This window comes from Pteropus medius, unplaced genomic scaffold (assembly GCF_902729225.1).
Source record: "Pteropus medius unplaced genomic scaffold, Ma_sr-lr_union100, whole genome shotgun sequence".
Lineage (NCBI taxonomy): Eukaryota > Metazoa > Chordata > Mammalia > Chiroptera > Pteropodidae > Pteropus > Pteropus medius.
Genome location: NW_024354499.1, coordinates 4,773,737 through 4,790,802, shown reverse-complemented (window position 1 = coordinate 4,790,802; position 17,066 = coordinate 4,773,737). Strand labels below are relative to the sequence as shown.

Here is a 17,066-nt window from a genome sequence, read left to right as displayed (position 1 = left end):
AAACCTAATGATACATTTGAAAGGAAGTGTTATACTGGTTTGGAATTGTCAATGTAATGTTAGAATTGGAAGCATTTGCCCTTTGGTGTTTATTGGTAGTAGTATTTGATTTTTTAAAAAAACATTTACCTCACATTTCTTTTCTTCCTCCTACTCCCTACCACTCTCAGCCCCCCTTCTACCCTCATCTGCATTCAAACAAATATAATCATCAGTGTGCGGAAGGGGTTGATGAAATACTTACCTTGGGTGAGCTGACTTGTGCCTGAGACACTTTGGAAAGATGGGTAATTTCTCTGCTTCTGAGAACTCTTGAGACTCTGGCTTTTATTAGGAATGCATTCCAGAATTTAAGGGTTTGGGCGAAGGCAAGACTCACCTGGTTTTCTAGAAGGGAGACAGTGGGTAAATAAAGATGGATTGAGTAGAGTTTTAATTTGCTGAAAAGGTTATTAATAGACTAGATAATAATGGAATAATTCTTACTGTTCAGGAATAGATCCCAAGATGCTATTGATTTTACTTTCTGCCATTGCAGTTCTTGATTGTATTCTTGTGTGTTTGTTTTTCTCCCTTGGGTTTTGATTGTTAAGTCTTGCATATAGAATACAAAAAATAAGACATTTCTCCTTAAGCTGATTTATATAGTAGAAATGGAAGGGACATGAAGAATAATAGCTTATTATCTCGTTTGGTGATATACTATGACTATGCTACCTAGTAACACATTTACTAGGTATTTACTTTTCAGATCTTTTTTTGGTTGAATTGACTGAGAGGAGTGATTTAAAAGTTATGTCAGTAGTTAAGCCTGACCACAGAATATATATAATTGATGGATATATATGCCTACTCTTTTTCTCTGCAATTTTAGGAGTTGTCTTCTGGGGGGAAAAAAAGGGTTACATAAAAGTCTTATTTTTTTTTATATAATTTTATTCTTTGTTACAATTAAATTTTGTAAAGATGTTAAATTAGCATCTTTATTGATACCATAGTTATAGTTGAAACTATTGATTCGGTTGAAATATTGACATGAACCAGTGGTTAAAATTACAGTTATTTTCCTAGCCATTTTCAGGTGGGAAAGAGTAGTCTTTGGAGAAAGCCTCACTTATATAGGCCTTATTTTTTCTGCTAGAGTAGGTTAAAACAAAATATTAACCACCTAAAGGAGTCCTACTCTGAGGGTACTACCTGTCCTTGATTATTTTTCCTGCCAACTTTACCTATATTGTGGGGTCATTTTCATCACTACATAAAGATTGTCAATGATAGAGCTTGTAAAACTCAATCATATATGTAGTAAAATTTGTGGAGAAGAGTTAATGCTGTTGTCAGAAATAATGTTAAGGTTTATCTTGAAATGTTGTTTATTCATGAACCAGCCTATCTTAGAATCCTGCATAAATGATTTTGAGTGACCAGTTAATGTGCTAGACATTAAGCAAAACATACCACAGTCCTCTTGTCTTCAGGTAGCTAGCGTTCTAAAATAAGTACTTGAAAATGACTAAGAAATATGATTAACATGATATACATTGTCCTTTCAGGTACTGGTATATGTTATATGTTTATAATAGTTAAAAAATGTGTGAGAACTCAGGATTAAAGGATTGACCACATGTATTTGTTTCTTTTTCCTTAAGCCCCTACTAATTAAATAAATAGGCACAAGGGTCTGAAACATAAATGCCACTTCATGAGAGAGACTCTCCGTGATCACTCCGTATTAAAAAGCAACCTCTCTTTCCTTCTTTTATATTTGCTCAGCAATTTTCCATTTCCGATATTCTTCATTCATTCATTCAAACAGACCAATAACATAGTAAGGAAATTGAAACAGTAATCGAAAACCTCCCAACAAAGAAAAGCCCAGGATCAGATGGTTTCACTAGTGAATTCTACAAAACATTCAAAGAAGAAATAATAACAATCCTTGTTAAACACTTCCAAAAAAATTGAAGAGGAGAGGACACTCCTGAACTCTTTTTTAATAGGCCAGCATTACCCTGATACCAAAGATGGACAAGGACACTACAGCAAAAGAAAACTGCAAGGCAATATCCCTGATAAATATAGATGCAGCAACTGTCAACAAAATACTGGAAAACAGAATTTCACAGCACATTAATGGGATCTACACCATTATCAAGTGGGATTTATCCCTGGAATGCAAGGATTGTTCAACATATGCAAATCAATAAATGTGACACACTGCATTAATAGAATGAAAGATAAAAATCATATGATCATTTTAGTAGAAGCAGAAAAGTTACTTGACAACATTTAACATCCTTCATGATAAAAACTCTCAACAAATTGCTTATAGAAGAAACATACCTTGACCTTATAAAGGCTATAGAAGACAAACAACTAACATCATACTCGATGGTGAAAATTTGAAAGCTTCTCTACTAAGATCAGGAAGAAGACAAGGGTACCCAGTCTCACCAGTCCTATTCAACATAGTACTGGAAGTCCCACCCAGAGAAATTAGTCAAGAAAAAGAAATAAAAGGCAGCTTAATCAAAAATATGTAAAATTTTATGTTTACAGATATGATTCTATATATAGAATATCCTACAGACTCCACAAAAAAACTATTGGAATTAATAAATGATTTTAGTAAAGTTGCAGAATACAAAACCAACATACAAAAATGTGTTGCATTTCTATACACTGACAATGAACTATCTATAAAAGAAAATAAACAATCTCATTTACAATACCAAACTAATAAAATACTTAGGAATAAATGTAACCAAAGGAAAAAAAAATATCTATACACTGAAAATTACCAGACAGTGATGAAAAACATTGAAGAGTCATAAATAAATGGAAAGATATCTCACGTTCATGGATCAGAAGAATAATATTGTTTAAATGTCCATAATATCCAAAGCAATCTACAGAGTCATTGCCATTCCTATCAAAATTCCAATGGTATTTTTCACAGAATTAGAAAAAAATAATCCTAAAATTCATATAGAACCGCCAAAGACTCTGAATAGCCAAAGCAATTCTAAGAAAGAACAGAACTGAAGGCAGTATTCACAATAGCCAAGACATGGGAACAAGCTAAGTGTCCATTGATGGATGAACAGATGAAAAAAATATTCTGTTTAAGTACTATGAAATATTATTCAACCATAAAAAGTAGGAAGTCTTGCCTTTTGTAGCAACATTGATTGACCTTGAGGGCCATTATGTAAAGCGAAATTAGTCAGAGAAATATAAAAACTACATGGTATCACTTATATGTAGAATCTAAAAAAGCCAAACTCCTAGAAATAGAGAGTAAGAAGAGTGGTTGGCAGGACCTGGGAGGTGGGGGAAATGTTGGTCAAAGGGTACAGACCTCCAGCTTTAAGATAAGTAAGTTCTGAGGATCTAATATACAGTATGGTCACTGTAATCAACAATACTTTATTATATACTTGAAAGTTGTTAAGAGAGTAGGTCATAAAATGTCACCACACACAAGAATGATAATTATATGATAGAATGGAGATGTTAAGTAACCCAGTGTGGTAATCATTTTGCAATATATATATATGTATCACATTAGCACCTTGTCCACCTTAAACTTACATATGTTACATGTCAGTAAAACTGGAAGGGAAAAAATAGAGAAGAGTGACAACTAATATAGCAGGGTATATGAATCTATAACGAAAAGTATAAACAGGTACACAGGGAATGGAGAAAATAGTTTAATAGGGAGAACTCTATCATCTGAGAGTTTGGAGGTGTGGGTTATGACAGGGGTAAGATAGGGGTAAGATTAAGGTGTGATTTGTTGATAGTATATAAAACATTTACTTCCTCCACTTTTCTTCTCTTGTTTCATGCATGGAATATTTGCACTTACATTCTCAGGTGAGAGATTGAAAGATTCTTTTCTAGATAAATTGTTAAAAGATTGCCATAAAGTACCATTTAGATTTCCTTAGCAAAGACTAGAACTGTTTGAAGTGAAGCTCGCTAGTTGACAGGTCTTCCTGTGCCCACAGACTTTTCTGTAAGTTCTTAAGTGATTTATTATTAAATATGAATGATCGGCCAGTGATCAACAGATATTTGAGGAAAATATCCAACTAGAAAGAGAGAGAACAAAATCTACCAATACGAGAAAACAAGTATTAACAATAAAAAAGTACCTGGAGAGAACAGATAGTGCAGAAAACAGGATATGTGAAAAAAATTAATTGATATCCTCAAAATTTTAAATTTGGTTCTTTATATTAAAATGTTACAAAGATCATCAAGAGGAACTACAGAATTCAGTACCAGTTAGGAATTCTAGACAAAGGGAGAAAATTGTGTGAGCGATAATACAAGAAAATCCCCCTTATCTGAAGGATTCAAACTTCCAGATTCATGAATATATTACCCAACATAATGAACAAACTAAACAAAGATCTACACCAAGATAACATCATTGTGAAATTTAGAACATCTAGGGCAAAAGGTTTGAAAAGCTTACAGAGAGATAAAGGTATGTCATATACAAAAGAATGGAGATAAAAATGACATTGCCTTTCTCACCAGCAATAATGGATGCTAGAAGACAATGGGGGCAATGACTTCAATAATCTCGGAGAAAATTATTTTCAACCTTGAATTTCATACTCAGTTAAATATCAGCTTAATGTGACGAAAGACTAAAGTCATTTTTAGAATGCAAGGACTCAAAATTTATGAAACTATGGCTATAACTTCAGTGAGAGATGAAAGTAACTTCTCTCTAGAATGACAGAGATGAAGGACAATCAGCCCAGGTTATGCCTTTAGGAATAATAGGGTAGAATACCTATTATGATGAACATTTTGAAAAAAAATCAAGATTAATTGTAGTTAGAATATTAAGAGAATTTTTTTAAAGTAGGCAATTTGAAACTCCAAGAAGAATAAAAAACTGTACCAGAAAGGAGTTATAATTAGAATCATGTAATCAAATCAGTGCATATATACTTGGCATTGTAGTGAGACAGTATGCTTACATGACATAGTGATTAATCCCAATTATTATTTTTACTTAATATGTTGGCAAGATAACTGAAGAAGCAATAGGGTAAAGGGTCTAGATTTTTAAGTGAGTTAATTTTTTTTTTTTAACCATAAGTAAAAGTATTATTTAGAAATGGATGTGAAAATATTAGCTTTACAGAGCAGAACTGGGGTTGAGGAAAGGCCTAAAAGGGTTTTTTTTTTTTTTACCATAAGTAAGAGTATTATTTAGAAATGGATGTGAAAATATTAGCTCTACAGAGCAGAACTGGGGTTGAGGAAAGGCCTAAGAAGGAGTCTACTTCCCTTCTTTTTCATTAAAATAATTTCAGTATTCTATGTTTATATTCATTTGGCAGACATTTAAAATAAAACAATTGGGAAAAGATAAATTGTTCTAAGAAGTTGAGTTGAGATAATTAACCATTTGAGTGATTGGTTTTCTGCCTCATATGACATTCAGGATAAATTCTAGAAGGATTAAAAATATTAATGTAAAATAAATGAAAGTATAGAAATAATAGAGGAAAATAAATATTAATATAATTGTAGAATGAGATATTCTTAGTTTTTTCACAGCCAGATATAATTATGTCATCATTTTACCTTTGCTGTCATATTCAGAAACCTTTACATTTGGTGGTGAAGGGAATATTACTGAGTGTAAGCATTCATATACTTTTATGTGCTACTATGAAGTGGTATAGCTTTTCTGGAGGGCAGTTTGTCAATGTTTATTTTGCAACATTTATCCTTTGATCTAGGTTTTTTATTTCTAGTAATTCCCCTAATAAAATAATTATGGATATACACAAAATTTTAGCTCTGGAGATAGTCTTTGCAGCATTATTAAATAGCAACATATTGGAAGCAATATAAATGTTCTATGGTAGACTGTATTTAAATAAACGGTTATTCTTTGATATGCAATAAAATGTAAATATTGTTATAAATGTTTTTATTTGTAGAGAAAGATATTTGTGAAATATTTTTGAGCAAAAAGAAGATTGAAAATTTTTTTCAGTGTAATTGTTTTCTAGCAGACCGGTATAAATGCTAATTGCAGATAAATAGAAAATACAGAGAAGCAAAAAGAGAAATCTTGGTATGTGCACAGAAAATAGTCTGGGTTGTCATTCACCAAAGTAATTGATTATTATTGAGTGGAAATTTCGGTAGATTCTTTCCACATATTTTTTTCATGTTTCTAATTTATTTTCCAGTTAACTACAATGAACAGATGTGTGTGTGTGTGTGTGTGTGCGTGTGTGTGCGTGTGCGCACGCACGCGCGTGCACACAAAGGGAAAAGATAGTATTTAAAAAGAGCTGGGAATCATCCCAATTCACAAGATAATTTTATAAACTTTTACTTCATACAAATTGTAATAACCTACATCTAGTACATCTTACTGCAGTTAATTTTGTTAGTGCAAAGACTTTTTCCCCCAATGAAATCTAGGTTTAAATATGAGCTGGAGACTTTCAGAGGACTAAGGATCTCAGTTATAATTTTAAGGTGATATCATGTCCACCTTCTTGAATTAAAAAGTTTCAAGAGTATCATAATCCTAGATTTCTCGTCCCACTGATGCAAATTCCTTGGGACCTGATTAAGGTGTATGGTAAATTGTCTTTTTATCTCTCTTTCAAAATATCATGCAAAGTACACATACATGTACATATCCCTGTGTACACCTATATGCAGATAACTTTTTTGATATGATCTCGATATGTTTTTTTTCCCTTCATTTTGAATCACTCTCCTTGTTTTGTTTTCATTTTGTTTGTTTGAATCTGGTATTGGAGCTAGTTGCCAAAGAATGTTAGTTGCCAGAACTAGTGCTGATAAATGTAAAGAATCTCTGTTTTGAAATTGCAGTTTTTTTGATTGGTGAGATGTGAAGAGGCAACTTTAGAGTCATCATTTCTTGATATTTCTGGTTATTTTTAGAGTTATCCTTCACTGTTTTGTTGTATGGGATGTTGTTCTACCCTTGGAGACCTGAGAGATTGAGATGTGAGTGGTTTATTCAAGTACATGGCCTATGGAGCAGGAGTTTAGGGGTCAAGAGGAGTGAAAAGAAAAGTTTGTAGAGTCAGTTTAATGGTACAGTGGTAGGGTAGTTTGGTTTCTTAATTCATGGGACCTGCTGAGAAACCATATGGAACTGACTATGGGGGAGGGACACAGTGGGGAAGCATTTTTTTTGTTAGTTCTTTGTTCAGTGGTTACTTCATTTCTGGGTTGAGAATCATGAATGCTAAGTAATTCTTGTGAGATTCTACACTGTGATATTACCAACAAAGCCCCAGGGAAGGAAGCTTGAGGTGTGGAATAAGTGTTAGAGCTGGTTTCAGGTTACATTATGTTATGCTTCCAAGGCTGCGCAGAACAGGTTACTGATGCTGTAGTTGGAATAAGAGCTAAGGCTGAGAGAATCTTAAGTGGAGCACAGGATGTGTCTAGTCCAGATATCTGATATATGAAATGTAGTACAAAGGCAAAATTGAGTGGCAGTTTGTAGCAGTATTATATGCCAGTAATGATTTTGTATCTAAATATTTAATAGATTACAAATGCTTCCATAGTTGACAGTGAAACAAGATTCCTATCCCATTTTCAGAGGGAAGACGGGTAGGGCTTAAAAAAATTTTTTTTGCTTATTTTTAAATTCAAAGTAATTTATATTATCTCATTTAATCCTTATGGCAGTTCTAAGGTACCTTTTATTAACCTTTTTTTTAAAAAAAAAAAAAATAAATGGGAATATTGTCCCAGAGAAGTGAAGAAACTGCCCAAGGTTATAGAATTAAGTTGCAGAGCTTAGATTTAAAGACCTGTCTTACTCCAAGAAGCTTTCTGTTTGTTTGTTTTTTGTTATAGCACCCTGAAATGGAAGTCCATGTAACTGTATAGGCATCCAATCTATACCCTTCTCAATTCTAGTTCTAAAGGTCATTTGTATGTATTCCTTTAACCCACTAGAGGTCAGTATTGGGCTGATGAAGACAGGAGCCTTCAGTTTTTGATTCTCATAATTTTAATTGAGTCTTATTGCTAGGCACCCTTGAAAGTTGTATTTCACAATAAAGCTTTATTTTATAGCCTATATATATGCATACATATAGATATAAATAATGCTTCATAGATACTCTTCGACAGTCGTAGTCTTAATAGCAACATATTAGGTTATATAGCAACATATTAGGTTAATAGCAACATATTAACCCAGACTAGATAATTCTTATGGGTTTTTCCCCTCTTCTAATAGATAGGAAAAAATCCAAATTACCTCTTTTGCAGATACCCCTTTCTTTTATTGGGCCAAATGTCATTCTCACATAGATTTATTTTGTTTATTTATTGCCTTTATATAGTAATTATTTATCTAAATTTACTGAATATGTGAAGTCTAAGAATGGTAAAGTGTTTCCTACCCTCAAAGAAAGAAGAGTTGCATACTGAAGGGTTGTACTGTCATTTTTTTTACCTGGCCATCTGACAAGTTTACTGAACTCATTTTCTCCATCCTGCTCTCAGCTTACTATTTCTATGGTTCCTACCATTTGGAATGACCCCACCATCTCATCATCAAGGCCAGAATACTAGGAGTTATTCTTACTTCTTCCCTGTCTTCCATGTACTACATTCAAATTAGTAAATTCTGGTGCTTCTGCCTCTTATGTATCTGGTGTTACCTTAATTCAAGTCCTTATCATTGTTATTTGGACTATTATAGTGACCTACATGGGATTTCTTGTTTCCAGTCTTTATCTTCTCCCAGTTGACCACTCCTCTGCTGCTAAAGGATATGCCTGAATTGTAAAGCTGATCCTGTTATTCCTTAGCTTAGGCTCTTTCATTGTTTCTCCATTGCCTACTAACTAACGTTGAAACTGCGACATATGACATCTTTAACTTTATCTGTTGTTAATCCTTTGTAAACTATGATCTTACACAAAATTACTTATTCCTTGGGTAGATAATGTTATTTCACACCTGGTTCTTTCTCATGCTTTTCCCTTTTTCTGTAATGGTTACCCTTTCTACTTACCTCTCTTTGGAAAAATCATATTTATCTTTTAAGAGCATAGTTTGCTACCTATTCCTCTGTGAAGCCTTTCTCGAACTCTCTCCAACCATTTATTCAACCATTGTCCTCTGTATTTATTTCTATTATTATACTATCGCAGAGAATTTCAGCCACTTATATGCCTATCTGCTTTCCATAATAGTTTAATGTGAGGTTCATGAGTCAGAGACTCCATCTTTTTCTTTGTATACCTAGTATATGTGAGCACAATGCCTGGTACCAGGTAGACATTCAATATATGTTTGACTGAAAATAGGAATACAGAGAGAAAGTACCATGAATTAAGGCAGTGAGAGGAGCCTTTTTAAAGGCAGAAGAATTTTAGTTAGGTTTTGGAAGAAAGTTTAGATTCAGGTAGGAAGAAGTCATTCAGTTGAAATATAGAAGTGGAAATACACCTAGTATATTATGAGGTACAGTCTCATTCAAGTGGAAGATTCATGTTGGGGAGTACTGGGTAAGTACATTGGAAAATTAGGTTTAGCCTCCACTGTTGGTGGAGTCTAAGTGATGGATTATGGAGTTTGGATTTGTACTTGTTTAAATTTTTTCCCCAATTTCCCTCATGTCTAATTTGGTGTGATGAATGATGTGGCTTAAGAAGAGCCTGGCCGCAGTGTGCAGGGGAATTGTAATGAGAAGGTGATGAGTTCCATTTCAGGTATGGTGGGAGTGAGACGATGGCAGAGTTACACAGGAGTAACAGGGAACTGGAGATGTGCTGTTGGATCTTGGGAGAGTAGAAAGTGTGGTAAGAGAAGAGGGGTTGAGAAATAAACCTTGCTTAATTTCTATATGGTAGGAAAGCAGAGAAGAATATATGTGAGGGAATCCTGAGAAGAAGTGGTTAAATGTATAAAATTTATTCACAAGGAGAATGAAGAGCTAAGAAAGAGAGCCCGCCTAAATGTTTTCTAAGGTCTAGCTGCTACTTGTGTGCTCTGTATCCTCCTATACAACTCAATTCAGGCGGAGAAATCACGCAGCTGCTTCTTTGGCTCATGATGACAAAGATTGTCTCTGCAGGGACGGAATAAGTAGTCCTGGTGAGAAAGATTAGGTTAGCATGTTAGAAGAGAACTCTGAAGGGCTTTTACTGGGATTTTCCCCCATGAACTTCTTATTTTAATATGTATTATATATATTTATTTATTTATTTCCACTTCCTGCCAGTCCTGTAACATACATTCTAAATAGATGTTAGATGTTAATTTTCATTTCCATCCATAATGGGTAATACCTGAGTGTTTATTTCATCATTCTACTTGGGATTCAGTGTTTCTAACTTGGCCTGTGGCTGCTTGGCAGATCTGCCCTGACTGCTCTTTTGCAGATTGGAGAAACCTTGATAATTCTAACACAGACCTCAAGTTCTGATAGATCTTTGGAACGCAACTTGAAATGCTTTGATTTCTAACATAGGGTTTGCTGTCTTAATTGGCTGATTTGGTCCAAACTACTTTGCGCTTTTCCAAATTGATGGGAAAACCAGATACATACCAATGGAAAAGAGCAAGTTGTAGGAGATCTAAAATTACTCCCATTGGATATTTTGAGATTTGTGTCATTTCAGGTTTTCAGGTTTAAATGACAGTATTTAAAGAACAATGACTTTTTTTTTTTTTTTTCATTGCTTTCGATACACTGGCAGTTTTTTTACTGACTGTGAAAGAAGGATAATTAACTTGGGATTCAATAAAGTAAGCCCAACTTACGAAGGCGTTTGGTATTGCTGCACTGAAAGAGAAGATAGAGTTAAGGGACAAGTAAGTGATCACTCTCTAGTTGAGGGCTTGCTTTTTTAAATATGAAAGCTTTAGGAAGTTCGAACCCTTTTTGCCTCCCCAGAGTCCTCGATCCTGTTTTGTGTGGTTTGCATTGGCAGTAACTGGGGAAGAACTTATTTTGAGAGGAAAAGAAAGAGTATTCTACCCAATTAGGGGTCTCTAATGCTTGGATGATATGTTTGTCTTATGTACAAACCTAAATGAAATGTTTTTGGGTGCCTTCTCTATCTCAGTTTGTTATTGAAGCCATGTATTTTATATAAATCAAAGCAAAATATCAGTGAGTACTATGTAGAGGAACAAGTTTGTCCATTGATACAAATCTGTGGAATGTAGATTCTTTTCATTTTCTTGGCAGAAACTAGCTCGCATAGTTCAAGTTTTTCTCTGTCCTTTTATAATTGTCTCATTTAACCGGTGCCTGAACTAACATCTTATACGTAGTATTTGTCTTGAATTCAGAATCACGTTCAGAATATTTGGAAATTGATTTTCTCCTGAACTAATATCTGTCGGTCACTGAGGAGAAATAGCATATATTGATTAAGGAGTATATATTCTGAGGAGCAACATTTCTCAAACTTTGTATCTTAGGATGAGACTATTATTTTTTTAAAAAAGGTAAATTCCATTATGAAATACTTTTGCAACATGCTGGGTTAAATCAAATTAAAGAAGTATCTTAAAATAGGATGTCTCCCAGTTTTTATCCTGTTAATGAACATTATGTATCTACAAGAAGGCTACATGACATGCAATGTTTTTCACTTATTTGACCACAGAACCTGTTTTTTGGGGGAAACATTTTGCCATGATCTGAGGAACTTTTGGTGTAGTAGGAATATCACCGATCTGGAATTTAGAAAATCACACTTAGAGGTTCATAATCTATTAACTTCTTATGTTTCCTGAGTGGTGACTAAGTCACTTATAGCTCTAATACTGTTTTGTACTTTTGTTGTTGACCCTGGAGACTGACGCTTTCTACTTCTTTGTGTCTGTTGAAACTACATGATCATTTGAGTCTGTATTTCCAAGCTGAGGGGATTACACATCCTTTCTCTAAAAGTTCAGAAGAAGAAATCCTTTAAAACTCTGTTTTTCACAGATTAGGGTCATGAAATCCTGTTGGATTAGTTAGTTCAAATCACTCTATTAAGATATTTTATTTTCCTAATCAAGAGAATTGTGTTGATCTCTTATACCCACACAATTGGATTTAAGAGTCTCCTAGGCTTAAAGGTCTCACCCAATCACAGTGATTCCAGTATGGTGTTTATCTCGTAAGACATAAATGCTTGGTCATTTGCACGAATCTCTTATCTATTGGCTGCTTAAAGGAAAAGGAGTAGATTTCATTTTTGTGATGATTTAGTCAGTATATTTGAAAAGTCTTATGATAATATTGACTGATTATCCTTCTTGTCTCCTTTGGAAACTGGGAAAAATGAATCAAGAGGAGTAACTTCAGGATCGAAGATGTATACATTAATGTGTTTGGTTTTATTTCTGGGGCTACATCTTTATGTTTTAAGGCATTTTATTCTGGTATTTTCTTTAAGGTACCAATTTGTTTAAAATTAGAAGTTCTCTGAATGCCTTGTTTTCTTTTCTTTCTTTTTTTAACGTATGTGTATGTCTCTATCCTAGGCCCAACAACAAAGAAACCTGGACAACATCGTCTTGCAACAACCCAGAATAGGTAGCAAGAGGAAATCTAAGAAAGATGCATATACAATTTTTGATACAGAGATAGAAAGCACTAGCCCCAAGTCTGAACAGGATTCAGGAATTTTGGATGTTGAAGATGAGGAAGATGACGACGAGGTAACTAATATTTGAACTGGCGATGTGATTTAAATGATAGTTTGAGATGTGATAAAGAATTTATCCATTTAATACAACTTGTGTGATATTCTGGAATTAGATAGCATTTTAAATATGAATGGGCCTCGATTGAAGGAAACTGAAAATGTACTAAGATATCTGAGATTCTGATTCTTTAGATTTTAAATGCGCTTGTCTATTTTTTAAATAATTTTCAGAATTGTTTGATTGTATATTGACTGGGTAGATATAGGTAGGTACTTGGCCTGGAGAAAGAGATCTAGGTGACCTCCACTGAAACTAGAACAAAGCTACTGAGACAAATAAAAAATGTTACTCTAAACAGTGGGGGAAAAAACAGAGGTTTTTTTTTTTAGCCTTGAGATATGGTTCAGATTGAAATGTAAAAGGGTTTCAGAAGGTTGCGAATACACTTCTGGAGGAAATAAATGTATGAATGATTATAGGGAATCTGGGAATTTTTTGACATATTCATAACCTCTTAGATTAGTTCTATGTCACTTTCAGGTAAAGAATATGATTAAGTGGCTTAACTAGTATACATTTTTATATCCTCCTTTGTTGTTGGAAGTATATTTAATGTGTTTTTAAAAAGTGTATTTTTAATGTGTAGTTAAAAAACAACTGTGATGTGAGATTTCCTGTTAAAATGTTTTTCTAAATACTTATTTGCGTAAATTGGATCATTTTTTCTGTGAATGTAGTGGTTAGGAGCATGACCATTTAATTAGACAGACTGCATTCAAATCCCAGCTCTGGCATTTATTTTATTAAAAAAAGCCCATCACGTGTAATCATACCATTTACTTTACAGATGTTCAGCGATATGTGCGAGGAACCCTTTACTCCTGTACTTGGTAACCTGTTTGCCTTTAAGTGCTTGTCTCCTTTTCGTTGCTTCATTTCTCCAGATGCAACTGGGTTCACTGTCTCTTCCCCATCCTTGTCCTTTGTTACATCCTTACTACCCTCCTTACTCTCTTGTCACCCCCAAACTTGTCACTGTCTAACTTTGTAATCTTAGGTAATTGTTTAATCTGTTCGAATTTTAGTGTTTTCTTCTACCAAATAAAGACAGTAGTCTCTGCCCCTATAGGACTGCACAGGTGCCTGTACCATAAAAGATGGTTTATGCAAATGTCATCAGTTTCTGTCCTATGTTCATTACTCTTTCTTAGTGACTTCTATTATGCATCACTACCATCAGTGTGCATCTCATTATTATTCCTCTTTCACGTCAAAAATCGAGCTGGCACCGTTTAAACTGTTTGGGCTGAAAAGCAAATAACCAAGTTAATTATGTGTCTAAAACATTAGCATTTAAGTTTGATCGAATGTCTGAGAGACTATCATATGTGTAAAGTACTACATTCTTTTATATGGTTATCATTATTGAGGGGAACATTATACAGTTCTACAATATAAGTGAGTAATTGTATCTATAATTTATACTTTATCAGGATATGTTTATTATGTAAATGAGGTACATTAATAGTTAACAATGAGTGAAAGTTTTATCGTAATTCCTATCATACTTGGATAACAGGACTTGTAATAGTGCTGAGAAATAGAGCTAAGAAGAGAACCAGATATTTGCCTGGTGCCCATGGTAATAGAAAAGGGCAGAGAAGACTTGATTCCCCCGAATATTTCCTGGTATTCTATCTTCTCGTCTGGAGTGATTGGGTCTACTCTGGGGACCAGACTGTCAGGTATTAGGCTCATCACTGATGACAAGTTAAAGTACTAAAACAGTAAAGAATCAGTCTCAAGAAAGACCACTTACAGCCTTTTATTTACGTTTTGGGTGCCTGTGAAGGAAATTAAATCGTATCAGGCACTATGGCTTAAGGAAACAGAAGTTTCCTTAATACATACCCTGAAGACATGGTTAGACGATAAGGTAAAAGAATGAAATATATACACGGTTCTCATATGTCACTGGGAACCTTCTGGATAGGAGCCATTCTTTGTCATTAACTTACTGAAAATCCTGGACATGTCCCTTTTGATTTTTGTGCCATATTTTTTCTTTGTTTTGTCTTCTGAGGTCCAGAGACGATGAAGAGTGGGACTAGTAAAGTGTGTTGGGGCTTCCTCATAAAAGAAGCATTATAAGAATGTGCTTGGAAGTTAACATTTAAAAATGCTCCCATCTCCCAAATCAAACAGAATTCACATTAGAGATTTGCTGATTGAGCTCTTACAACAAGAATTCAGCACTTCACTGTCATCTAATGGCATCCTATCTTAAAAAAATTCTACCTTATATTTATTTACTTCTCAGTTTGAATCTTCTTCAAGTGCACATTCTTAATCTCAAACCTCATGTAGAGAATTATTTATTTAGATGTCTCCAAACTGGTTTCTTGGCATAGTTCTTGCATGGTGTGAATAAATTCTTCAGATAAGGTCTTTCGTGACCCACTGTGACGTTCTGACCTTCATTCTTGTCATTCTTCAATAGACCTCATTGAGAGCAGCGTAAATAGTTTTTGAAATATTTTGACTTTTAAACTATGGCATAGAATCCTGTAGGGAAGTGGTTCTTAATCTATTAAGATTGTAGATTACATTGAGAGTTTGATAAAAGTATATGGAGTCTTTCCCCAGGAAAATGTACACATAGTCACTCACAAAAAGTTTTGTGTGAAATTTCAGGAGATTCATGAAACTCATGTTGTCCCCAGGACCCAAGTTAAGAACCTACGTTGGGCAGTTCTTGAACTGCCTTCTTGAACTGAAGCTTCTTGAACTTCAGCGTGCATAGGATCACCTTGTGATCATATTAAATGCAGATTCTGATCCTGCAGGTTGGGGATGAATCTGAGAATCTGCATTTTTAACAAGGTCCCAGGTGAGGGTGGTGCTTCTGGTCTCAGAGCATACTCTGAGTTGCAGGGGCATGGAGGACCACAAAGAAGCATTTTTAGTGCAGAAGGAACATAAACTTATGAATGTTTAGGTCTCCTATTGGTTTTTGTCATTAATATGTCTTAAAACTTTTTCAACAATGAATGTAGCACTCGAAGAGAAAGTTATAGTTTGCTTTCTAAAGTCTTTTGCTTGTAATAGATTACCAGCATTATTGTTTATGAAATTTTGATTCCGATTTAACATACCTAAGTTTCGGTATTTTTTATTCTGTGATGTAAGACCTTTTTTACCGTTTTTATGCTTTTAATGGAAATATACTTAATACATTCTTCGAGTCAAATGATATTTGTAGGTTATTTACTATGTCTTTAGCTTAATGATACTTAATAGGACACCATAGAATGAGATAGGCAGGAAATCCCAAACCTGGAATGTAGCTTTGCACTTGATGAGCAGATAGTTCATATGTTGTTAAACTGAAATAAAGTTGAGTCAGAGATGGGAAAAACTGGGAACCGAAGATGAAGTCATAGCAGTAAATTGTCATTTTGGATGAAAAACCAGCTCACATGTTGAACCAACTGAAAGAGTTTCTTGATGGCTGAGAAGTGTTGCAGAGAAAATATTCCCCTGTAAAACTCTACCTGTGTTTCATATTTGTCTAAGCTAATGAAAGGGTCACCTTAATTAAGGTAAGGTTTTTTTTTACATGTCATACATTAAAGTTGAACTATATAAACTGCTGATATTTGACCATTTTTGATTATAACTTAATCATTTGATTTTTAATGGAAACATATGATTTCAGAAATTTTGTTTGAATCTCTGTATCATCCTGTGCTATATGCACATTTAATTTTTCTTCTGTAAATGTCTAGATAGGACTTAAGAAAATATTTTTAGAAGTAGTGAACATTTTAGATCGAGAATGTATTTACGAATCTAGATTCATTAGGAATATCATTTTTGAGATATTTGAAGATAAAATGCAAAGAACTCTGTAAGCTGATATATTATTTGTGAGAAGAAGGACAATAATACTTACTGTGGGTAGAGTTGTTGTCAGGATTGACAGAAATAACATATATCGTGCTATTGTCATAGTGCTATCATTCTATAATAGTTACTATGTAGGCATTATGGCTGTAAATATTGGAATAAAGTGCTTTTTATTGGAATAAAGGTTAAAAAAGTCGATATCGTTTTTGAAAATCTATATTTACATGGAATATTAAACACCATTTATTGTAAACAAAAAAATGCTCATAAAGCAGTATTGAATAAGAAATAGTTTGAAAAAGCAGGGTCTATGATTTCTTCTTTGTTTCTAGGTTACTTCAGAGCTTCTACATTCTTAGAACACTTCGTTGTAACATACTTAAGGCACATCTCATACTCTAGTTTGAATCTCTCTTTATTTGTTTACACACTGTTAGAGAGCAGTG

General features: G+C 33.9%; 1 protein-coding gene across 1 annotated transcript in view; it reads left to right on the top strand.

Annotated features, from left to right (window-relative positions):
• EXOC6B (exocyst complex component 6B) overlaps positions 1-17,066 on the top strand; it is a 517,527-nt gene that overhangs the window by 184,604 nt on the left and 315,857 nt on the right. The window contains exon 7 of the mRNA XM_039852508.1: positions 12,547-12,723. Coding sequence (XP_039708442.1) covers positions 12,547-12,723 — 177 coding nt within the window. The remainder of the gene's footprint in view (positions 1-12,546; positions 12,724-17,066) is intronic.